This window comes from Magnolia sinica, chromosome 13 (assembly GCF_029962835.1).
Source record: "Magnolia sinica isolate HGM2019 chromosome 13, MsV1, whole genome shotgun sequence".
NCBI classification, from domain to species: Eukaryota; Viridiplantae; Streptophyta; class Magnoliopsida; order Magnoliales; family Magnoliaceae; genus Magnolia; species Magnolia sinica.
The window spans coordinates 1926676-1952326 of NC_080585.1; the positions used below are offsets into that span (position 1 = coordinate 1926676).

The 25651-nt window shown below is 39.2% G+C and overlaps 1 protein-coding gene across 2 annotated transcripts; it reads left to right on the forward strand.

The window, feature by feature from the left end:
* Positions 1-3606: 3606 nt before the first annotated feature.
* On the forward strand, positions 3607-7945 carry LOC131222374 (plant intracellular Ras-group-related LRR protein 4-like). 2 transcript variants are annotated; one of them, XM_058217417.1, is made up of 5 exons: positions 3607-4097; positions 4359-5217; positions 6064-6977; positions 7413-7605; positions 7689-7945. In XM_058217417.1, the coding sequence occupies exons 2-4, from the start codon at positions 4587-4589 to the stop codon at positions 7557-7559; spliced, it is 1692 nt and encodes a 563-aa protein (XP_058073400.1). In that variant the 5' UTR covers positions 3607-4097; positions 4359-4586; the 3' UTR covers positions 7560-7605; positions 7689-7945. The 2 variants fall into 2 exon arrangements, with proteins under 2 accessions (XP_058073400.1, XP_058073401.1); XM_058217418.1 differs by having other exon boundaries at positions 4364-5217.
* The last annotated feature ends 17706 nt before the right edge of the window (positions 7946-25651 follow it).

The following is a 25651-nucleotide window of genomic DNA, read 5'->3' on the forward strand; positions in this document are numbered from 1 at the left end:
GTCCAACTTCAGCATACAAGTTAGTATCATAAACCACTCAGTAGTGAATGGTCCAAATTCAGCATACAAGCGTTCATTCAACACATTGGATCCTATGATTTCGTCAGAGTATTCTCAAACTTAAATGGCATGTGTCATCATGAAAAATGAGTCTGAAACACTCAAGTTCTACATCAGGTTGGACCTCTGGTTTAGATGGTCTAGTCCACATATTAGCTTGGCTAACCTTTTATAAAACCACCTGCTTTTAATATTATGGCTCATCTAATGAATGGCACAACTTGATTGTTTTGGGCATGCAACACATCTAGAACCAAATGGACCATCTACACCGAATGGTCGGATTGGATCCCTGAGCCTAGTGCCATATAGGCATAAGTTTTGTCAGCAGATGGATTTTACCTTACATGCCACTTTGGGTAGAGAAAAACTTATTTTTTTAATTCTTTTTTTATTAATCCCTTTTATATATAGCTCCACATCAACTATTCAAAGACAGTGACAATCTATCAATCTTTTCAAAAAGTAAAATTTCAAAATTTCTTTTGAAATGCATATTAAAATTCAGCCACAATTATTTGATGTTGACTAACATCAAATACAAAGCATTTTCCTAATATCAAACACTATGATTACTTAAATAAACCTTAACGAAAAAAAAAAAAAGAAAAAGAAAAAGAACAAGAACAAGAAGAAGGTATGGGCATGAATAATATGCATAGAGATTCGGTGGGCACATACTCATTCCATCCAATAACCAAAGATTCTTAGTATATTTTTCTAAGTGGGCTTTTGAAAAAATAAAATAAAATCACATATGAAATGGTGGCTAGTTTCTTTTTAGCCATCTTTCAAATGATGGGATATAGGTTGACTTGGTTCTTTGAACGTAGTATGCACGTTAATATACAAAAGTATGGCATGGTAATGTCTTCTTTTGCAAGGGTTGTTATGAAAAAAATCCTTAAAAATGAAGATTTTCTTAAAAGAAAAATCTTGAATTTACCAAAATTTCTAAATACATTACAGTGATGTTTTTTTTATTTATTTATTTCAACATATCCTTTTGTTCATCATGCAATCAATGGGTAATCGATCTCTCGAAGAAAACCTTTTACTCGACTACCTCTGCAACCTCCAAAACTCACCATCTCTCTCTCTCTCTCTCTCTCTCTCTCTCTCTCTCTCTCTCTCTCTCTGTTGTTCTCTTTATATCTCTCTTCATTAATCTCTTTGAATCAAAATAAATTCTCCATCAAAAACTGAAATTTCTACCTCTCTATCATGATAATGATGAAAATGATGGTAGTGTTGTTGATAACAATGATGAATGTCTTGATGATGATGATGATGATGATTGGAAAAAATAAATGAATAAAACTTATTTCTACTAATAGTTTTTGAAATTTTATAAACATATGGGTAACAATATCTTAATAAATTTATAAACTTATATGCGTTGGTTCTATTAGCATAGAGATATAGAGAAAAAAATTTAAGAAACACAAATTAATAGAAATAATATATAGAGAGCCAAGACACGTTATAATCAATGTTAAAGATAGATTTGTCTCAATAAAGAAGATCATTGATACAATGGGTCTCAATAACTTTGCTCCCAGAATATAACAACTCTCCTCTAAGATGTATAACTTTGATCAGGTGTACATGCCATCTTGGCTACATGAACTTAAGCTTGCTAGTACAAATTTGTTTAAGGAAAGATAAAGAGACACGGAAAAAACCTTTGAAAGAGAAATAAAGAAAATGGATTTTTTGGGTAGATGCCCAAAGGAGGCGAGAAGCCTTTGTGTGTGTGTGTGTGTGTGTGTGTGTATATATAAAGAGATGACCAATGGAGTTCGAGGCTTATGAAATATTGTGTGAGTGCATGTGGGCATTTTGTACAAATGTGCAAAAGAGTGACTTTACTTGTGCATAAAAAACAAAATGTGTCCGATCAAAGACACACCATGCCATGCCACAACTACGATTGTGGCATGTGCACACATGCATGTGTGAAGTTGCACTCATGATATACACTTGATTTTCAATATACAAAATTAATTAGGAGTTTTAAAATAAATGTTTATTTTTTCGAAACCGTATTTAATGTGGAACTAAAAAAAAAAAAAAAGCAAAAACAAAAAACTTCAAAATATACTTTATTGCCTAACAATAGATACTGAAATGTTATTTTTAAAATGCAAATGAGGGATAAAACAAAATTTCACCCCTTGTTTATGGAATCAACAATTAAGTTAGCCATTTAAAGCTCGCTCCATTGCTATATAAGATTAGTCCTGGATAGGCTTGTTTGAAATGCTAACTTATTTCTAATTTATTGAATGCTAACTTGGACAAAATTTATTTAAAACGTGAATAATTTGTTTTTCTTAAAAGCATCATAAATGTGACACCTTTAATCTTAAAATACCTTTATGCAATTGTCCGATCTTACATCTTCAAATATCTCACATAAGTCATTATATATCTTTAAACTTTCTTTACTTGCCACATGTGTTAGTATACATTTTAAAATGTCATGCATGTGGCAAAAGTATGGAATTATCAATATATACATGCACCATGTAATTCTTTTTTATTTATGAATGCTTGACAAATAACAAGAAATTAAGTTAAGATAATCTTGTCCAAAGTGAGTAGGACTGAAGTGTTATTTAATGTAGAGGCAAGAGGCATGCCGCAACATTATTAAAATGCTGTTTTAGTCAATGTAATTTGCAAATCTCTCTTGGGCTGAATTGTAATTACAAGACTTCCAAGGATAGTTTGGTAAATTCATATATTGGATTTGCACTAAGACAACAGTCGCATTCCATCATCCGAGAGAGAGAAAAAATTAGATGCTCTGGCGGAGCAAAATGGATAATACGCAGGCATTTAAAAATTACTTAAAATATGCACACGTGGCATACGAGAGTCAAATTAAGCCGTCCAGCTTATGATACCCAATGTAGATGTATCACAAAACAAAAATTAACCATATTCAATCCATTCAATATCTGATTGGTGGACATCTATTGGACGGTTAAAAATGAAAAAAAAATCCTACTGTCGTATTTTCACAAACAAACGAGCATCCTCGAATCACACGTTAGGATCGTTTAAACCAATACAAAAATTAAGGATTTTCAACGGTGGGCTGCACCGTTTTCTTTGATATTTTTACAGAGCGTAATGGATGGTACACATGCATTTTGAGTCTATACACGTGTCATGCATGTAGTAAATTAAACCGTCCAAATTATCATACCCAGAGCAGATGTATCACGAAAAAATAATCAAGCTTATTCGGTCATCTCAATATTAGATTGTTTAACATCTATTGGACGGTTAAAAATGAAAAATATCCAACAGTTCAATTTCCACAAACAAGCACACACGAATTACAGATTAGGATTGTTAAACCAATACCATCTGTGATTGTGAATTTCCTACAGTGGGATGCAAAATATGATCGGTTCATTTGAGTTAATGTATGCCACGTGTACAATTTCTGAGTGCCTGCGTATCAAATGGTATAGGCAGCCAGAGTACCATATAACTCCATCCGAAAACCGGTTGCATTTACGGTTTTAAGATCGAAACAAATCCCAGGAAGAGAGAGAGGGAGAGAGGAAAAAGACCCAAATCCCCAAATCTGCCAACACAAGCTGCAGAGCATATAAATAGCTGGAATTCTCAGGAAAAAAAGAAAAGAAAAGAAAAATTACGCAGGATTTGAGGAAGAAAGAGAAGATTCCAGCTGTTTCATTTATAAAAATATCAGAAAAGATCGTTTCTCTCGCCGTTGTTGTTCTCATGGTTCATCAGCACCTCTTTAAACCCACCCGTCTCGATTTCCAGGAAATTTCGTGAGTAACAGTGGAATCCGATGAAAGGAGTTGATGCGAGCTTTCTTATCCTTTTGGGACCTTTTCATGATCTGGGTCTTTTGTAATTCTATGGGAAAAGTCAGGTTTCCTTTGTGTTTTTTCTCTTTTGATTGATGGGCTTGTTCTTGTTTTTGTTTTTTTGGTTTTGGTGTTCTGATTCTGGAGGTTCAGATGGTGTTTCTTGAAGGATGGAGTCAGGTTTTTGGATTTCATTGGATTTCTTATCTGGATTTTTGGGTTTGAATGGATAAATGGGGTTTTCTTGAGAATTTCTCTTTCTGTAGTGTAGCTTTCCGGAATGTTCTTGAAAAAAAAACAGAGCAATTGAAGGAAGTAGGCTGGAAAATGCATTAGAGTAGTTTTCTGATCTGGGTTTCTTGTTTTTAGTGATTTGGATATTTGTTCTGATCTGGGTTTTTGTTTTTGTGTGGAAAAACCGCACTTTTTAACTCTCTGAAGTGTAGGCTTGCTGGAAAGCTCTAGAGAGGGAAAAAAAAAAAAAACACGGAGGAATTCATGGGAGAAGGTTGGAGAATACATTGGAGTAGTTTGCCTGATCTGGATTTCTTTTTTGGTGTCTAAAAAATTGCGGTTCTTCAGAATAGATTCGCAGACCCTTTTTTTTTTTTTTTTTTTCCAAAAAACATTTCTGCATTTTCTTGATCTGGGTATCTGGTTTTAGAAAAGATGGGTCTTTGTCTGCAATCGGTTGACGAGGTTGTTGAAGAGATAATGAGAATTCACAGATCTCTACCTGCTCGGCCGGTGCTTGAGGACGTCGAAGCTGCAAAGGTGTTGATCCGGAATGTTGAGAAAGAAGAGCTGTCTAGAATTGATGCGATATCGAAGCAGAAAAAGGGTGTCTATGTCCCAGAGGAGCTGTTCTTTGTGCTGCAAGAAATGCAGAAGAATCTGGTCTATTTCCAGAGCACAGATCAGAAGAGGGAAGCTCTGAAACTGCTCAATCTCGAGAACATCCATGCCCTGTTTGACGAATTCGTTCAGAGAGCATCGAGATGCCTCTCTTCTTCAGAGAATTATAGTCAGGGAGACTATTCAAATGGCTCAGTTTCAACAGTTTCAGGGAGTTTTTCTACTAGCACTGCTGGCACTTCAAGTACTCTTTTTGATTCTGTTACTACCTCATCTGTATTTTATTCTGAGAAAGAGATTGGAAAGAGTTCTGAGTTGTTTACTAGAGATGACAGCTACTTGAAGAAACCAAAGTCGACAATGTATGCGGACGGAATTGGCGTTGGCCCAGATTCGTCACGAGGGGTGTTGATGAATTCTTCCATCAAATTGACAATTGCTTCTGGTGAGTTTTGTCTTTGATTCGAATTTTCTATCCTTTTTCAGTTTCTTTGTTGTCTGTTCTGCATTAATACAACAGTTAAATCTAACAATTCGGGCAGGGGCGTGTCTTTCTTTCATCAGTTTGAAATGGGAACCTGAAGTTTTGTTAGATCTACCTGCATCTTTTGAAGTTGGTTTTTGTTTGGGAATGGAATCTATTGTTATCTGATTAAGATTAATGCTATTTATTTATTGGTTGATTTGTATATTGTCATTAGTTATAAGTGTTCTTAGAAATGGAAATGTCCACCAATATCAGGGTGCGCTTCACTTGATCCACTAGAAGAATAATCCCTAATTTTCAGGTTTCCTACTTGTAAAATCATGAACATTGGATGTGAATGAGTTCTCTCTTTCCAATACAGCACGAAAGAGCCCTGTTTTGCAAGTTATGGTGATCCTTTTAAGGTTATAAATTCCAAAATTTGTGAATTATTTTTCTCCATTTTCGTAATGGTGATGAGGTGAATGTAGCCACAATTGAGGGATCTTCTCAAGCTTGTGGCTGTTTTCTTCCAGTGTGCTTATCTAACATGAGATTGAATAATTATCAGTAGTCTTAGCGCCTGTTTGAGGGTGCCACATAAAAATGAGTTCATCCCATTTTATTTAATCGTAATTGTTCATTAGAGATCATGATTGTTGGTTATTGATATTCTTTTCAATCCTTCTCAAAAAGAAATATGAGCTCAAATACATAATTGTTATTAACTAAAATGAGATGAACTCATTTTTAAGTGGCACCTGATCAGGTCTGTAGAAATCAAGATTGGTTTTCTAATCATTTTTCAAATCATGGATTGTGTAGGAGAAGATGGTGATAAATTGAGTCCTTTAAAACTGGCGAGTTTGATTGAAGTCTCCGTGAAGAAAGGTACCCGAGATCTTGATCTGCATAATAAGTTGATGGAGCAAATTGATTGGCTACCCGACTCGATAGGGAAGCTGTCCTGTCTGATTAATCTCGATTTGTCCGAGAACCGGATCATTGCCCTCCCTGCAACGATCGGGGGCCTTTCGTCCTTAACAAAACTAGACCTACATTCAAACCGGCTATCCGAACTTCCGAATTCCATTGGGGATCTTTTCAGCTTGGTCTATCTAGACTTGAGGGGCAACCAGCTAACATCATTACCTGCTACAATCGGCAAATTGGTGCGCCTTGAGGACCTTGATCTTAGTTCGAACCAGCTGTCCTCGATTTCGGAAACGATTGGGACTCTTATCAGCCTGAAGAGGTTAAATGTCGAAACAAATGATATCGAGGAGCTCCCACATACTATCGGCCAATGTTCTTCACTTGTTGAGCTCAGAGCGGATTACAATCGCTTGAAAGCCTTGCCGGAGGCTATTGGCAGGATCCAATCTTTGGAGATCCTTTCCGTACGCTACAACAACATTAAAGGACTGCCCACTACGATGGCATCAATGTCGAGCTTGAAGGAACTTGATGTCAGCTTCAATGAGCTTGAGTCAGTGCCAGAGAGCTTGTGTTTTGCCACCTCACTTGTGAAGATGAACCTAGGAAATAACTTTTCTGATCTACGGTTGCTACCACGGTCCATTGGAAACCTTGACATGCTTGAAGAGTTGGATATCAGCAATAATCAGATAAGGGTCCTACCAGACTCTTTTGGGATGCTGTCAAAGCTGCGGGTGCTTCGTGCTGAGGAAAACCCTTTGGAGGTGCCACCGAGGCATGTAGCTGAAATTGGTGCAGAGGTAATTCTTTCCCCTTGTGCTTTTAACTTGAGAAATGCCTTGTTGACACACTCTTCATGGAAGTTCTGTGCAGTGTCTGTTGCACACCTACAGTACACATGGCAAATTATAACTATTTATCTGGTGGGTCACCAAAAAAGGGGGTAATTGATGGCTCTGATCATCTGATCGTTGTGAATTTTGCTTGTTGAATTGTGGACAGTCCCCTTTTTTGCTACTGATCAAATGGCTACCATAGTTCTTTCACATTTCTTTTTAACATGTTGCTCATCCCCCTGGTGGCCTCCCAAATAAACTGTCTTGATCATCAGCTCAAATGCCATGCTTACAATAGAATGCTTTGGTTGCTTCATGGATTTCCATTAAGCGTTCACATCATGCTAGCACTTCTCTTTTTTACTTATTCCTGTAGCTCATTGGAGACATACTTTTCAGGCTGTCGTTCGCTACATGGCAGAGCTCATTGCAAAGAGAGAGGCCAAGACACAACCAACCAAGGCGAAGGAGACGTGGGCCCAGTTTTGCTTCTTCTCCAGGCCCAACAAAAGGAAGCACGATGGCGTGGACTATGTAAAAACCTGATTTTTAAGGTTTGGACGAGAGACTTAACACGTCCTGCCTGGGTTGGGTATGTAATCTCTGATCATTGACTGTGGCAGTGACCTATCATTTCTTTTCTAGATCTTATTTTCATGCTCACTAAATTTGCAGGGGAACCCATCTGTTGGTAGAACCCGAACGACCCACCAGATCTCAGTATACGATGGAGTTGGAAGATATGGCTCAGATCACCACATCCATATTGGTGCCTGTAAAATCCTCCTTCCATGTTATAATCTGTTGCTTTACTTGTATCTCTAATGTTCTTTGGCTAGAATGAGATGTACAATTGACTTCAAGCGGCAAAAAGAGTATGTGCTCTAAACCTGGCTTTGCTAAATGAAATATGAGGTTATCGTTGCCAGCCATTCCTCTCTTTGAGATTTTCCCTGTTTCATGGAAATTCTATGTTATTTCTTCTCGTATACTATGCTTCTGTTAGCCTGCATTTGGGCACCCAAACTGCAAATAGACTTAAATGTGAGGAATTACAGTTCAGGTTTTGTTTATCATTATGAATTAAGATGATGTTAACCCCTAGGCGTCTTTCCGCCAATAATGAAGTGAATTTATTTCGATTCAGTTCGTAACTGAGCATCCAAATGCTCCCTCATGATCAGTACATTTGGTTTGCACAAACAGATCGACTGTGACTTCAGACACAACAATCACATGCAATCCTACATGCCAACATGTCTGTATGATGGATGATATTTTTGAGTGATTTTATTCTAATTATCAGTTCATACCAGTACTTTGAGAGCGTGTTTGGGTGCATGATTGAATCGAATTGCAATAGTAGTCTAATAAGGTGCTAATGGTCAAATTGCAATAACCTTCCTGGCATTGATACCAAGGACCAGTCTCTAAACTGCAGCGATGCTGTGTACCTGCAATTTGAGGGATACTTTCATCATGAATGCTACAGAAAACGTCACTAAGTTCCATAAAATTTTATTTTATTATTTTTTTGGATAGAACTGAATATTTGCAATTCAATTCAGTTGTGCATCCAAACACACTGAAATCATATATGTAGTACAATAACTAATTAAAATCCCCCAAAGGAAAAAAGAAGAAGAAGTGATGATGAGGCCGTCTCACCTCAGTTGCAACTTAGGCTAGAGACTCAGCTGCCAATCACTAACCATTGGATTGATACAAGTACTTAAAGGGTGTGTTTGGGTGCACATGACTAAATCGAATTGCATTATTAGTCTAATAAGGTGCAAATGAACAGATTGGAATTACCTTCCTGGCATTGATACTGAGGACTAGTCTCCAAATCGCAGTTACACTGAGTAGCTGCAATTCGAGGGATACTATCATCATGAAATGCCATAGGAAACATCATTAAGTTCAGTCATTTCTTTGCTGGTAGAGCTGACCATTTGGAATTCAATTCAGTATCATGAACCAATGCTTGAACCCAGATGCCTTTCAGCAGGAACGACTTCAAGAATGGGAAGCAGGTGAGCTGCCCGGATAGAACAGGCAGAAAGGCTGTCTCACATCAGTCTTGATTTAGGCTACAACCTCAGTCACCAATTACTGACCATTGGGAGGGTGTGTTTGGGTGCATGATTGAATCAAATTGCAATATTAAAGGTGCAAATGGCCAAATTGGTATTACCTTCCTGGCATTGATGCCGAGGACTTGTCTCTAAATTGCGGTTACACTGCGGAGAACTGAATATCAGCAATTCGATTCAGTTTGCATCCCATCTTCGTGTTAGATTCCACCTCATGCGTGCTGCGTGTGAAGGTACGGCCACCCGTGCAAGAAGGAAATGGGGACTGGGCTAGCCTAAATTGCATAGGGACATAGACGGCCTGATTTATGATCATCATCGCTGCAGAGGTCGAATATACATCAGATCCACCCCGTCCATCAGATGAGCTGTCACATTTTCACCATTGATCCTAAAATTCAGTGAAATGGGAGATTTACATGGGCTTCAACATAGGGAATGGTGTCAAAATCATGCCTAAAAACTTTAAAATTCACATGATTTGGCCACGTGGACAATTTTAATTGTAGCACTTCCCATTCAACTGTTTCCCACCGTTGGATCAACTTGATTTTTGGGCTCTAGTCCAAACACAGGATGGTGCATCAGATGGATGGAGTGAATCTCTTCGATACCAAGTCGATCTGTCCACGTCAATCAGAGTAGAACCCCCTTTAGTGTTGAAATTCACACTTAACAACGGATGATCGTGACCTTCACTAATTTTAGATGAATTTAGAAAACTTTCAATGGCTAAGATTCAATCCAGAATATGGGTGGTTCAAATTATCCAACTGTCTCAGCATGTGGACCCTGGGTCCTGATTCTTGAGAGCTGCCATGGACGCAAAAAGAACTGGAATCAAATATCATCCGTTTTGTGAAAACCCCATACCAATAATTCGACTTTTCTAATCCCCACACGCACCCTTTACACGTGACAAGGGGTGAGAGATAAATTAGCCATTCATCAGCTGGGCCCACATGGTAGATGGCGTCGCCCAGAAGTCAGGTCAGTTGGACAATATGGTTCAGGAACTATTGCCGACGGCTCACATTCAGCAAACACACAGTCCTTGTGATGAACGGTCCAGCCTGCTTTATAGACCAGGCCTTCGTACATGGTGGAGCCAACATGATGCATGGTTCTCAGATGTCGCAACGGCTGCTGATTTGAAAAAAAACCCTTGTCAGGAGCAGCTGGAGCCCACCTGAACCCAACGGGCCTCTTTTTAAGGCCAAATACAAAAAGCCAACTTTTGAATAGGACTGGGCCCCAGCCCGTCCAGTTTCAAAATTTGAGCCGAAGCAAACACGGACGGCTAGAATTTGCCAGCGATTATCGGACTCGACCCAGACTTGGTATTTAAATGGTCCGATTTGGTTCATACCAAACTGGTCAAACCCAACATAGACCTGTTTCAGACTTACGAAAAAGTAGTTAATTAATATATATATATATATATATTCTTTTTTTTTTTCTTTCTAAAACATGGTGATCCATGCACTGCTAGTGGCGATCTGGACTGTGCAAGATGGAGAATATATTAGAAAGGACACTGATGGAACTATCCTGACCATTTGATTTCAGCCATTGTATTTTGACACTTACCATTTTATTTTTCATCATCAAAATTTATAGCCACTGACGAATGGTCATTATTTATGCTTAAGTGCACAGTTGTGATTTCTATATAATGGGTTGGCTGTTTTTATTTGGACCTGACACAGATCCAACCTGATTGAGAATTTTAATGGGTCTAATTTTTACAAATAGAGGAAATTAATTACGCAGGTAATGTACCGTGCAAAGTGGGCATTCACACATGTCTACCTTTTCACACGTGCACAAGTCCTGCTCAAAAGATTAGATTGGATGATCATTGCCGTTCAATCTGTTACCTATGTTTCATATAATAAGCATATATATATATATATATATATATATATATATATATATATATATATATATATATATCTTGGATGATCACGTATACTTATAGCTTGCTTAGCTTAACAAGATGCCTGTAATCCCTGTGTAAGACATCCTGGCTGTTAAAAAGGTTGGCCCCATCACAAAGATCATCATCATCATTTAAGCCCTATCCCAATTAATTGGACTCAATTGTATAAATCCTGTTCGGCCATTCTACTCTATCAAGGGCTAGATCTTCATTGGTTCATTGGTCCCAAAAGCTAACTGATCTGCTTACCAGGTGAGCTGCATCATCCAAATTAATGGATGGACAAGGATTGGACCAAACGAAAGGTGTGGATTGGCCTGATTTTTGGAGGTTGGTCCTCAGGTGGGGCCCACTTTTGTCATGGCGTACATGTCCTACATACGTGACAGGTTAACACAGAAAAATCGTCAACGGTAGCAGAGTAAGACTGGCGTGAAATGGTTGTATGTCATCATTCTTCTTCCTAAAATGGATTAATGTCCAGATCTGTAAGAGGCCAACAAGAGTCAAAGACGAAAACGTGCTACCCATCTAATTATTTTTATTTTGTGAAATCCTTGGATGGACCCATCGAATGATTATTTATTTATTTATTATGATTCCTTTCTTTTCCCAAAACTCTCTTTCACTTTTACATGTACTATTAAGACCCACTAATAGTTTATTTTATTTAATTTGGACTTTGTGACCCGCTAAAATCAGGTAAATCAGCCCAATTCTCCAAGGTGGGGAGTGATTTAGGGGTATCCTAGTATTATATAGGAATGAACTCCTAGTATTAGAATTGTTGAAAACTTGCATAAGACTATGAGAGATGAACTTCTCTCATCCTTCTTCCCTATTTATACACGTCCACTTTACTCTTCTCCATGTTGGGGTAGATTTGAGAGAGAACTTTTACTTTCTAAGTGTAACATTAATAAATGAAACAATTTCGGCAATAGCAGTCAAAAGGTAAATATTAACTTATAATTTTTTGTTCTTATTATTATTATTTTTTTTGTAGAAACTTATTAATATATAGATAGCAATTGTTAGGGCTCAATCAATTAATTGAGATTTGTTTTTAAAAAAAAATAATTTTTCAATACATTTTTGAAACTCATAACACAATCTTAAATTTTCAATACATTTTTAAAACTCTTAAGCTAATCAACATATATAGGATTGTCTACTTTCTTGGCCATTAATTGAATTATTCCTTCATTCAATTAAAGTGATTTTTCTAGAGTGATTGGCAATTAAAAGGTATATTCACATGTTGAGCAGTCTAAATCAATAATCACACCGGTTTTTAAATAATAAATATGAGTCATCCATTTCCTTAGCCATTAATTCAATTGACCGGATAATCTACCCAAGGTGATCTTATAGAAAGGTTGAATGCTCAATGGTTTGACTGACAATATGATCTAGATCACCTTTTCAATATAATAAAAATGAATTTATTTTTTATCATTATTATTTTTCATTTCCTTAGTCTTGTTTAGATTGCTAGCATCAACTGACCAAAGTGAATTTTTTGGCGTGGAAGGTGGGCCCACCATGTGATGGATGATCTAGATGAATGATCCAATCATCTCTAGTATAATTAATTTTGATAATCCATTTTCTTACGATTTGATTCGCTCGTTGTGATCACATGAACAAGGCATTTTTTTGGGGGAGGGATGGACAATCATGTTTGATTCATGACCATTGATGATACCATTTCTAGCATAATCAACACCATCCATCTCTCTAGTTATTGATCATCGGATCAAATTAAGTTGAGAGGTTGGAAATCAAAGAGGGGAATTACATGACGGTGGGAACCAGGAAGATTTCAATGATCAGCCTTTCCATCCCCCATCCCCACTGGTTCCTGTGATGTGACCCACTGGAGTTTTGAAGCTTCCCCAGATTTGGGCTCACTCACTAAAATGATCCGTAGAAACTAACGGACGGAGTAGATGTTACACGGACGCCTCGGTGGTTTACAGAACTCTAGGTTACGGAAGCGGATTGCCCACTGAGTGACTCAGTACGCTACGAGTACTGAGTAAACACTTTGGGGTCCATCATGATTTATGTATTTTATCCACTCCGTCCATCCGTTTTACAAGATAATTTTAGAGCTTCAATAAAAAAATGAAACATATCCAAATCTCAAATGGACCACACTACAGGAAACAGTTTAAATTGAACTTTTACCGTTGAAAATTTCTTGGGGGCCACCGAATTTTTGGATCAAGCTGATATTTGTTTTTTCCCTTCATCCATGTCTTTATAATCTTATGAACAGTTTGGATGATAAATCAACATCAATGTGGGCCCTAAAAGGTTTCAATGGTGAATATCATTATTTCCACTGTTTCCTGTGGTATGGTCCATTTGAGCTTTGGATATGATTAAAATTTGGATTCAACCGTTAAAATGATCTGAAAAAACCGATGAACGGCGTGGATAAACTACATACATTCACGGTGGACCTAATATAGTTTACCCACTACGATAATAGCGTGCTGAGTAATTCAGCACGCAATCCGATTTATTGGGCCTCCGTGTAACGGCGGTTACAAGTGAATGGACGCCGATTAGTTACTGATTGTGATTGAGGAGCGAGACTCGCTATTGAAGTTACGTCACCGGGTTGAGTAGTGAGACTCGCTACTGAAATTATGTGAACCCACTATGATGCAAGTGTTGTATCCACACCGTTCATCCATTTGGAGTTATCATTTTAGCCTATGATCCAAAGAATGAGTAAGATTTAAATATGGAGTGGACCCACCGTAGAAAACGGTGGGAAGAGTGACGTCCACTGTTGAAGCCTTCCTGAGGTCCACCATGATGTTTATTTGAGATACGTTCATGTATTAAAGCGGAAAAGAAAGAAGGGAAAACACAAATATCAGCTTGATTGAAAACTTCCGTGGCCTTTAGAAGTTTTTAATTGTGGGCGTCACTCTCCCCACTGTTTTTCTGTGGTGGGTCTACTTGAGCTTTGGATATGACTTATTCTTTGTATCTTGTCGTAATATGATCTCTCCAGACGGATGAACGGTGTGAACTTGCTTACGTCACTTCGACAGCGAGTCTCGCTACTCAACCTGTAAGCAGCTAATCCGCGTCCCACGTAAATGGGGTCCAAAACTCCCGCCAACCTGAAAACGAAATTACGATAGTACCCTTCCCACCCCGTCAGTTGCAGGGGCAATTTCGTCATCTCGAGACATCCACCCACCTCGGATTCCCTCTGAGAAAGTAGTGGGGAGAAAGAGATTCGCAGCCGTTGGGAAAAAAGATAAAATAAAAACGCTTTTCAAATATAGAATTCCGAAAGCAACAAGAATTCGCAAACCTTCGCTGGAGAAATTAAAAACGTTTTCAGATTCTTTTTCTTTCTCTGCCCAAATACATTCTATTCCCATTTTGCCCTCTCTACACAAATATCTCTATATAAGAAGACAACCCAAATAACGAGAGAGAGAAGATAACAGAGATGAGAAACGGCAGTAGCTACGGCCGGAATTCCTACCACCAGATGCCGGAAAACCGCCGGAAAAGGGGTTTTCCGGCCAAGATTTGGATCTCCCTCAAAAGGGTCGCCGCGAAATCAATCGGGTTCTACGTCGGGAGGCGTCGGTTCCTGGCCGGGATCGTGAAAAGGGTGGTTTGGATTTCGCTGGATTTGAAGAGGAGAGTGATGGGAAGGGTGGCACGAGCGAGGCGGGGCCGGCACGTGCCTACGACTTACGACTCGTTCAGTTACTCGCAGAACTTCGATGATGGGCGGTGGCAGCAGGAGGAGGTGGAGTTTTATCGGAGCCGTTCGTTCGCGTTTCGGTTCGGGCAGTCTGGTGTTTTGGGGTTTTGATTGGCGGCAGTTTCGGAAAAGTGTTTATTTTCTTTTCTTCTTCTGTTTTAAATCTTCTTCTTCTTCTTCTTTTTTTTTTTTCGTGTGTGTGTGTTTTTATTAATCTAGAAATTGTATAAAACAATTTTATTTCCTTTTTTTTTTTTTTTGTGATTGTTTTCTATATTTTATTAGTAAACTGATTGTATTTTTATTTCGTCTGTATCGTCTCTCTCCCACCCATGAACACAACTCAATCTAACCGTCCAAATCATGGGTCCTACTGTGGATTGGCTAAGATTTGGAAAAAAATTCATATTGATTGGATAATCCTAACCGTTCTGATTACGGGTATCTCTCTGCTGTCTTGGAGCTGTTGACTGTATTTGTCTTTTTAACCGTCGATTTGATGCTCCTGAACAGATGGTTAGGATTATCCTTCCAATGTGGTTTATGGGTTAGCCCCATCCACAATAGGGCAACCGTTAGAAATCCTGTACGGCTTGCATTGAGGCACATGCACACGTGTAAAGCTTAGGTGTGCACACTCATGATGTTGACATATCCTGTTGAATTTGCAGATTCCGGCAATTTAAGGAAAAAAGAGGCTTTTTCTTTATTGAGGAAAACTCGACACGCCGACTGATTGTGATGTGTGATGTGCAGGCACTCAGAAATTACTCATGGGTCCTAGTTACGGAAGCGGATTTCCTGTGACCTGGGGACAGATATTCTTAGTTTGTGTGGGGCCCACAGAGATGTCCCTGACAAATCCAATCTGTTCATCTGTTTCACAAGACTACGATAGGACAGTAATCTAGAAATTAGGCAAATCCAAAACTCGTGTGGGCGATACCACACCAAACGGTAGGAATCGAATGACTGGGAGTGACAGAAGTTTTGTATCAGGATGATATTTGTGCCTACAGTTTATGTGGGTGGTAATAACCCTATGAATGGTTTGGATGGCATGTAAACATCATGATCAGCTCCAAAATGGTTTCAACGGTGGATGTTTCCGTTCCCATTGTTTCGTTATGTGTAGCCCACCTGAGTTTTGGATCTTACTGTCCATTGATCTTTCAGTTTTTGGATCTTCCCATCCTACTGTGGTCTTTCAAAACAGATGGATGGAGAGGATTTCTCAGGGACATCTATGTGGGCCCCACACAGCCTTGGGTCACGGGTAATCCCCTCCCACCGGGTACGAAGGATTGCTGGACATTTATTAAAGGGTGTCGACATTTATTTAAGGGTGTAAAATGAAAAATATCATGTCCTATTATTTCAACGAACAAGTGTCCATGAATGGAAGGCTAGGATTACTCAACCAATCGGTGAGATCGTATTCCAAAATTTAGTTGCTTTAATTTGACTTGACGCATGTTGTATTTACCGTTTCAAAGTTCCCGCGTATCAAGCATCAAACTCTGCCAGAGTATCAAATAGCACAATTCTCTTTTTCTTGTAGTTGGTTGATAGATAACATCTGATACTCGTTAGCACTGTGGCCCAGGATTTCGCAAGTGGGAAATCTAATCGTTAGATATGGATTCTACAATGGACAATCCAAACCGTACAATGTAAATGGTTGAAGAAACACTTATTTGATAAACGCTCCCCCACCATGGATTTCCTATGCTTCCAAAACAGTAATTTGGTTAGATGATACTAACCATCAAATGAATGTACGGTTTAGATTGACGATTGGGTCCTTTAAAAGCCCTGGACAAAAATTAAAATTTGAGCAGGCTAGAGTCCTGTACCTCTTTGTGGTCATTTAAGAAGTGAAAATTTCTTATAACCCTTCTTTTCTGACACTTGTAATACCTGAACTTCCATGCTGTCAGCCAACTTTAACACGTGGCGCCATCCCATATGAGCAGATGGCATATGTGCTAGAAATCCGTGCCCATGACGCCCACCAGAGATCTGAGTCACTTATATAAGATAGGATACTTGAAACGCCCTTCCATATCAGAGATCTGAGGTACACTAGCCAATCCGCTCCCCATCCGTGGCTCTGAAGTGTGGACTGACAGTGTTGTGTACTAACAAGCTAACAAAGAAGAAAAAAAAAAAACAGTTGAAAATGGAAATTTCCAATGGTCTTAACTTATCAAATAAGTGTCCATGGATTAGAGGTCAGGATTGCTCAACCGATCTGACTTTTCGATTGTAACTAATTGACAGTAGGTCCCACATTGTAATCAGTTAACTTGAGATCACTCTACCTTGTGTAGCACGTGTAAATTCCTACTTATCAAGTATCATACCAAGTCCGAGTATCAAATACAAGTTGATTTCAGAGAGAGACTGGATTAGGTGAGAACTCCCAGACGGTGCGACCCTTACCGTGGAGAAAACCTGGATGTATCTATTCTTTATCTACACCGTCCATCCTTTTTTAAAGATCATTATAGCTCGTGATTAAAAAAAATTGAAAATGATCCAATTATCAGGTGGACCATACCATAGGAAACAGTGGTTATTGACCATTGCTAGGCCATAAAGTTTTGGATCAAGCTGATATTTATTTTTTAAACTAAATCCAGGATCATGTGACGTTATAAACGGATTGGATGGAAAATAAAAACTATGTCAGTTTTAAGGTGTCCCTTAAGAAATTTTTAACGGTAGGACCTTCAATCGTCACTATTTTCTAGATTATGATCCACCTGAGATTTTTATTCTTCTTATTTTTACATATCATACAATAAAATGATCTTTAAAAACAGATGGACGGAATGGATAGATAATTGATATATCGAGGTGGGGTCCACGGGAAGGGTCGCACGGTCTTGGGTAAGGGCCAGGTCTCACCTAAACGTTCTCAAAAGTAACAGCTGGTACTGGACTGGTGACTGGTTCGTGGGTACGATTGTCAGAAAAAAGTTAGGAATGGTGAAAACTAATGTTAGAATAGGAAGGTGGAATCAGGAAATGTCAAAAACAGTGTGAGGGGAGTAATGGGAGTTTTTTCTTTAAAAAACGGTGGTGACCGATCCTCCTCACGTGTGGCACTGGTGTGGAGCTATCCAGTCCATCCAAAATGAAGTTACTGTCATGGATCGTCCATATCTTCAGGAACCACAATGACCAAGCAATCCCAACCATCCAATTAATGGCTATCAACGGTTAAAAGAAGAATAGTGAGTGGTCCAAATTTTAAGGGAAAATTAGATGGTTATATTATCTTCTTAGTACAATCTTTAAGTTATGCTCCATCAGCAATTGGTTGGGCCATGTGAACGGTTAAGAGAGTCATCGCTATTTCACTAGACTGGAGATGGACGATGGATTGAGGAGGAAAGTCGTAGGTGGCAAGCGGATGGCATGCACCACCTGTCTCCGGGAATATCGCTGAAGCAAGGCGGGGCCCAAGCTTGTGGGGCCCACCGTGATGAATGTGTTTTATCCACACCTTTCATCCGTTTTTCAAGTTCATTTTGGAATATGTATTTGTAGCAGATCCAAAGTTAAAGTGGACCACACACCAAAAACAGTGGGACTTGAACACCCACCGTTAGAAACTTCTTGGCGACCACGGAAGTTTTGGATTAAGCTTATGTTAGTGTTTTCCCTTCATACATGCGTTTGCAGGTTATATGAAAAATAAACATCACGGTCAGCCCTAGAAAGGTTTCAACAGTGGGCATCATTATACCCACCGTTCCCTGAGGTGTGGTAAGCTTTGGATTTTCGTCCTAAAATGAGCTGGAAAAACGGATGGAGGGCGTGGATAATTCCTAGAGACAGGCGCTGCAGGCAATCCGCTTCTGCATGCAGGGTCCGGTTACCTGACACGTGGCTGGTTGAGCAGTTAATCCAGGCCATGCATGTAATCAGCTCGGTATGTGGGTGGGCCAACAATGAAACCACACTAACAAAAACCGTTCACAGAAATAACTGATGGCTAGGATCCTAATTTGTGGTGTGTTTTCGATCAACCTGGCCCACCAAAGTTAGAAGTTATGATCATGCGGATCCATCAATTAAAAATTCTAGGACCTGATCCATTGACAATCCATATCTAAGTTACACGTGGTTCTCTGCCAGCAATAATAGAAGATGGATGGTTTGAATCTACCGATCTAGCTGTCATTATTGCAGTGGGCCACAATATAGTTTCTTCGTTCTTACCCTTAATTATACAATCGTTATTGTTATTATTTGTTATAATAAAGCTTGCAAAGGAAGCTACGGACAATTATGGCTAAGGTGGCGGCTCAACGGACTAGATTGGTACGAACCTACCTAAGTCTAGCCCCACATTCTGCCGGCAAGCATGGATGTATGTACTTATCTATGTATGAACGAATGTAAGAATACATGTATACGCACGTTTTATGTTTTAGATTTCTGGGCGGATGGATGAAATGCTTGTGTAATGAATGAACGCATGCATATATGTTGGGGCCACTGTCATGTGTCGAAGAAATCTAGGGGTGTATGCGAACCGAGTTAGCTCGGTTAACTGGCTTGACTCAACTAAAAAAAGTTTGATTTGACTTAGTTTGAAGCTGAGTTTGAGCTGAGTCGAACTGACTTTTTTAGGCTAGGAAAAATTTTGAACTAAGTTTAAGCTTGCCTAAGCTCAACTCAACTTGGATCAAACCCCAATTTGAATCGTACTTGAATTAAACTAGTTCAATGACTTGATTACTTTGATATTGATGTTGCTCACCAAGTGTTTGATAAAATGATTAAAGAAAGTGCCGGCTAATGGCAAAAAAGGTATGTATATGAAATAAATATAAATTTTTATTTTTTTTTAATTTTGATGTTGCTTGGAAAGTGTTTGCCAAAAATACTGATATTTAGCTGCTTACGCTTTACACACGATATCACATAGGCTTGAATTTAGCTCGAACTGGTTGACCGAGCTGGCAGTTAAGCTCACAAGTTAGGATTAAAGGCCCAGTCGAGCTGAGTTGAGCTGAGGCCAGCACGACTGGGTGTACACCCCTAATGAAATCTACTTAGACACACACGAAAGAATAGTAGAGTGTATGCCCACCCTTGATTCTCATGAAGAGCCTACCATGTTATGTACGTGCCATCCAATCTATTGATATGAAACATCTGTCCCATATAATCCCATATAATGACGTACCTAAAAAATCAGACCATTCTGAAACTTACGTGGGAGCCAATGGAAATCAAGGTTAAACACACCTTTCCAGCTATTTCTACTTGTGTCGTGCATGAGCCGTTGATTGACCTGATTTTTGGCCCATGGCTAAAACAGAGGATGGCATGCAGAATGGACGGAGTGGATGTCACCAAAACATCACGGTGTGCTAGCGTGGCTGACTGGTGCAATATTCACCTGTCCTGGTTTTAACCTTGCCGATGTTCTCTCCTTAAAATAAATCTGGTCCATTCATAAGGTCAGGGTAACACATTCGACAGCATGTGCATTAACAGCCTTATTACTACGAGTAAGATCAGCATTAAAATTTTAGTAAATTAATCAAATAACCACACGCGTACATTTCATTTTTACTATTAGATTTAAAAAAAAAAAAAATTTAATTATCCATTTTTTATCATACAAGCTTGACTTGCCTGATAAACTGACCATGTCATTTTTAGTACATGCAGTGCTCATGCATACCTTATTTGATGAATGGCCTATATTTCGCGCACTCGTGTTCCATTCACACGGTATTTTTACACGTACTCTGACACCACACGTGAGTAAGGGAATCAAACTCTTGATAATGTTAGTTGTATGAATGATTATCACATCATGTCAGCTTGAAAGCCTAACAACAGATAGCTTTGGAATGGAACTCAAGGTCCGTACGTTATGGTTATTTTCTTCATTTTCAAGCCAGCCTAGTGGGGTTGCGTGTAAGCCAACGGTCTAGATCGCTTCGGTCTGAGAGTTAAAAATACAGAAATGCCTCTATAGGACCGACTCTAATTCATCGCGCTGGATTCTTGTCTCTATGAATGACACGTGGAAATTGGATGAGATCCTGACCGTTTATCTACTCAGGCTCATCCGTATACTGGCTCATGGTTAAGAATTTCAACTGATAATCCTAGTAATCAGTTTTCATATTCGACGATGACAGTTAATTAGTCTTTTAATTTTAGCTGCCCATTTGAAGGCAACCGTCGGCTTGTTTTGAATTGTCCATTGGGTCAGATTTCCCACTGAGAGCGTTGGCTGAAATAGGACCAGGTTGATGGAAGGTCTGGAAAACCATCCAACCAGCCACGTGTCGTGTGTGGGTGTCCAAGGCCCCTTGCTAATCTAGCATCCCGAAGGCAAAAACAAGTGTCGGTTCCGTTACACCCCTGACCTAGCTCAAGTGGTAGACGGAGTGAAAGATACCTCGTATCAATACTGAGGTCCTGGCATCAATCCACCTAAGATTTGGATCTGCTTTATTCTATTTTGTTGTATGGGCCCACATCCAATCCGACCATAAGATGTGATACTCCAACTTCACACCATATCATAAAACTGAGGCCGATTGAAAAGACAGGTGGGCCACAACACACGGTGCAGTTGGGATGGGAACGCCCACAATTAAAGCGTTCCAGATGCGTGTGGAGACGGACAGCATCTTTTTTTTTCCTCCACTAAATCTATTCATAAGATGTGTCCAATCCATAACCTTGATGGGCCATGCCACGTGTTTTTTTTAAAAAGAGATTTAAGGCATGATTTTACATGGTGGGATGTGGGGCCCACAGCGTATGTGGTCTTGGACCAATCATGAGATGCGGATGAGATTGAGCTAGAGTGTTCCTCTCGTTAAATCATTTCAGTGAATAAATGACGGACCAACCGCCACAATAAACAACGACAAATCATGAGCATCCATTTGGCAGTGGGACCCACAAGCTATCATTTATGGGAATGGGATCGCATTAGGCAGTGACCTTTTATTATGCACCAATTAAAAAAAGAAGAAAAAAGAACTTTGATTTGAAATCATTGATAACCAATCTGGCAAGAGAACCCATTCGGGAATCCAAATGCCAGCCGTCCATCCATATTGACAGCTTACAAGAACTGGGCCCACGTGATTTGACTTGCCAGGGTGATGTGGGGTCCAGTTATTAGTAGCTAATCTTATTTCTTAAGTAAGGGTTAAGGGTCCCACTAACCGACTGAATATGGAGTTTGGCTCGTAGCAACAAATATTGTTGCCCACGATTTCTCGGCCCCCAATTTCTCAAGAGATTTTAATATTTTGATATTCTTCTCGTTATAATCTGGCCGAAAATAAAATAATAAAATTATTTATTAATAAATAAATTTAAAAATAAATATTGGACAATTAAAAAATAACCATCCCATTCCATCCGTTGAATTTGGATGGATGAATATTTCCTTTTCTAACCTTCCGTTTGCAGGCCGATAATTCCACGGTGGAGATCGCGAGATGGTTGGATGGCATAGACTAACATGCGCTCCATGTGAAGTGTAGGTACCACCTGACATAACATGCCACCTGAAACGTAAATGACATCTGTGTTGATGGCACGTGCATGACTGATTTAAATAGCGGTTGATGGGACAGGCAAACAAACACATGATGGGCCAAGTCCAGATCCGAGGAAAGCATTTTTAGGGTGCAATTGATGGACAATACATATCGATGATCTGACCAATATTCCAATAAGCAACTTGGATCATCCATTTTCTTTGCTATTGATTCAATGGTTATGATGATCTGCTCAGGGCTATTGTCGAGGAAAACCTGCAATTAATGGGGCCCACATGAGTGGACCGTCCAGCTTGATTATTAGGCCCACATGAGTGGACCGTCCAGCTTGATTATTAGGGACACTGTTCTATAAATACACTTTTCTATAAACAATATGGATCATCCACTTTCTAGCCATTGATCAAGTGATTAGGATGGTCAGGGATTCTTAATAAACATAGGTAATCAAAAGTGGGCCAACTTGATGGATGGTACACATTGATTATTAAGTTTATTTTCCAACAACACGAACCGTCCATTTTTCTACCACTTGGTCAGATGGCTAGTTAAGTCCGACCAAAGCAATTCTCCAGGAAAAGATGCAATCAAAAGTGGGGCCCACATGATGATTGGTCAAAGTGATCATAAGATCCATTTTCCTAAAACCTATAAGCTGGTTGGATGGTGTGATGGTTGGATTAAAGTGATAGCATGGAAAATGGATGAGAGTGCTTATTTTAGGCCATGGAGGCTACTTTGTTACTTGTGCTGAAGATTTTGATATCAGAGCCGCTTCTAAACCGTTGGATGATATTAAACCGTTGGATTGACCATCTAAGCTTTGCCAAGCTCAATTTGCAATTACTTGGAGACTTTTAAATGGTTCAGATCATTGGTTACTGATGCTTTACTGGCCAACATTTATTATTTGTGAAATTTTCACTTGCAATAATACTCACATATTATTCCCACATATGATGTTCAAAGTTTTGGATATTTGTTTTCGTAATTACTGTTTAAAACTTTTATTATTAAAGTATAAAATTATCATTAAAATGTACATATATGGCATTGAAAGATTTGAATTTTTATCGTACAAAGCCCTGTAAAGTGCTACAATCAAATTCACTCCCTTTTGCTTCTTTTAATGCACATAATGTAGCTTAAGACCAATGTATTATTTTCTATAAATGTTAGAGGTATCTAATTAGAAAAACTGTGGAGCAAAGTATATGTGAAACCCACCTTGATGAAAATATGATATACGCTTAGCACATCTATTTACTAACTCATGTTAGGGTGTCAATGTAAAAATTAGGCAAATCAAAGGGACGTGAATTAGGTATTACCTTCACTAGGACTTAACTAGAAATGGACAATTCTATCATGAGCTTTGTAGGGTCCGGATGATATAAATATTTTACTCATATTATTCATTTATTTTGAAAGATCATTTTAAGACATGGTAAAAAAGAAGGCACACCACACCATTGAAAGTGGTGGGGATTGAACGACTATTGTTATAAACTTCTCAAGGGGCCACAAAAATTTTGAATCCAGCTGATATTTATGTTTTCCCTTTGTATAAGTTTATGTGATATTACGAACATGCTAGGATGATAAATAAACATCTTGGTGGGTGGGTCCTAGGAAGTTTTCAATGGCAGGAGTTTAAGATCCACTGCTTCATGTGATGTTGTCCAGAGCCTTTGTCCTAAACTATCTGTCAAAATATATAAATCGACAGCGGGGATAAGATATTTACATCGTTGTGGACAATATAAAGCTCCTGACATGAGCGCTTGTCTCTCATTAGGTCTTAGTGGGGATAGTATCCAATCCGTGCCCAAATAAAAAATAAACTTGGGCCTCGATTAAAATGATTTGCTACATTTCCTACCCTATCTTTCTTTTTGTATGGTACGCACTTGACGTAGCACTCACTTTTCTTTTACTTCTTTTTCGTTTTTTTTTTCTCTCTCAACCTGAACCTCTCTCTATTATCCATCTATCCCCTCCTTGCTCCAATTAAATCGCATGATGTTACGTCATGTTATACAAGGTTTAAAAAAAAAAAAAAAAAACTTCCTCTCAACAAACAGGGGCAAGAATATTAGACGATTTGAAACATTGTTGTGGTGTACCACCTGAATGGGCTGAGAAAAAAGCAGAAATAGGACTTCAGCACAGCTTTCTATCAGCTGCGGGTTTTATTGGGTGAATGTGGACCCCTAGCTCATCTAATTCCTCCATTTACAGCTCTCTGATTACCTATCTACCACCATTCAGTTCCCTTGCTTATGGAATATGGCCCATCGAATCAACATTCCTTGATTATTACATGTGTTCCCACATGTACTATGAGGGAGCTGCATGAAACTTCATTGTCGAGCAGCATGCAAGCCCATGCGGTAGGACCTTAAGTCCAACCCCAGTCCAGTTCACGAGCTTGGCAGGGGCTGGGCTAAGCCCACCATCTAAATAGTCCCAAGTGTTACATTGGGCTGGACTGAACTCACCTTGCAGTCTCATCTCTCAAGTTGGGTTGGCAATGGGCTCGATGGCCCACCCCAGCCCTGCTTTGTACTGGGCTTGGTTTGGGATGTATGGACCGATAAACTTTCGGGGTGGGCTTGGATTCAACTCATTTCGGCGGACCAACTTCATATGTACATATGTTCTGTTCTAGGAGCATTCCATTCCAATCCGGGCAACACTAGCATCTTGAATTTAAACCGTTGGTTTCATTTTCTAAATGGATGAGGAGAATTCACATGTGAAATATGGATTTGATCAATTTTTGGTCGGGTCCGGGCCCATAAACATTTCTTGGGCTCGGACTTGTGGCCCACAAACTGGACCCACTGTGCTAAACCAAGCTTGGCTTGGGTCTTACCTCTACAGAGGCTGGCCAGACTGGCCCTAGCTCGGCGCATTTCCACCCCTAGTCTCAAGCCAATGTTCTGTTCCAAATAGTATTCAGGACCAAGGCTCAAAATCCTTGGGCTCGGGTCTGGACTCTAATACAAATTTTCAAAACCAATGTGTGACCCGTTTATTAATCGAGCTTTAAAATGAGGCTCGCGGCTGTTGACGAAACAATATCTGTTGTGTTTTGTATTATGGATTATAAGGCTGTTTTTGAGTAAATAAAAAGAAAATAAGCTTTTATTTGTCATTTTTTTCCAGTTCATAATACTATTGTAACAGGATCATTTAAACATGGATTGACGGCTCATCGGCGTCGGATGACATTCATCCAAGCCGACTCGTGCTCGATTGAATCGGTCCACTTTGGCCCCACCAGC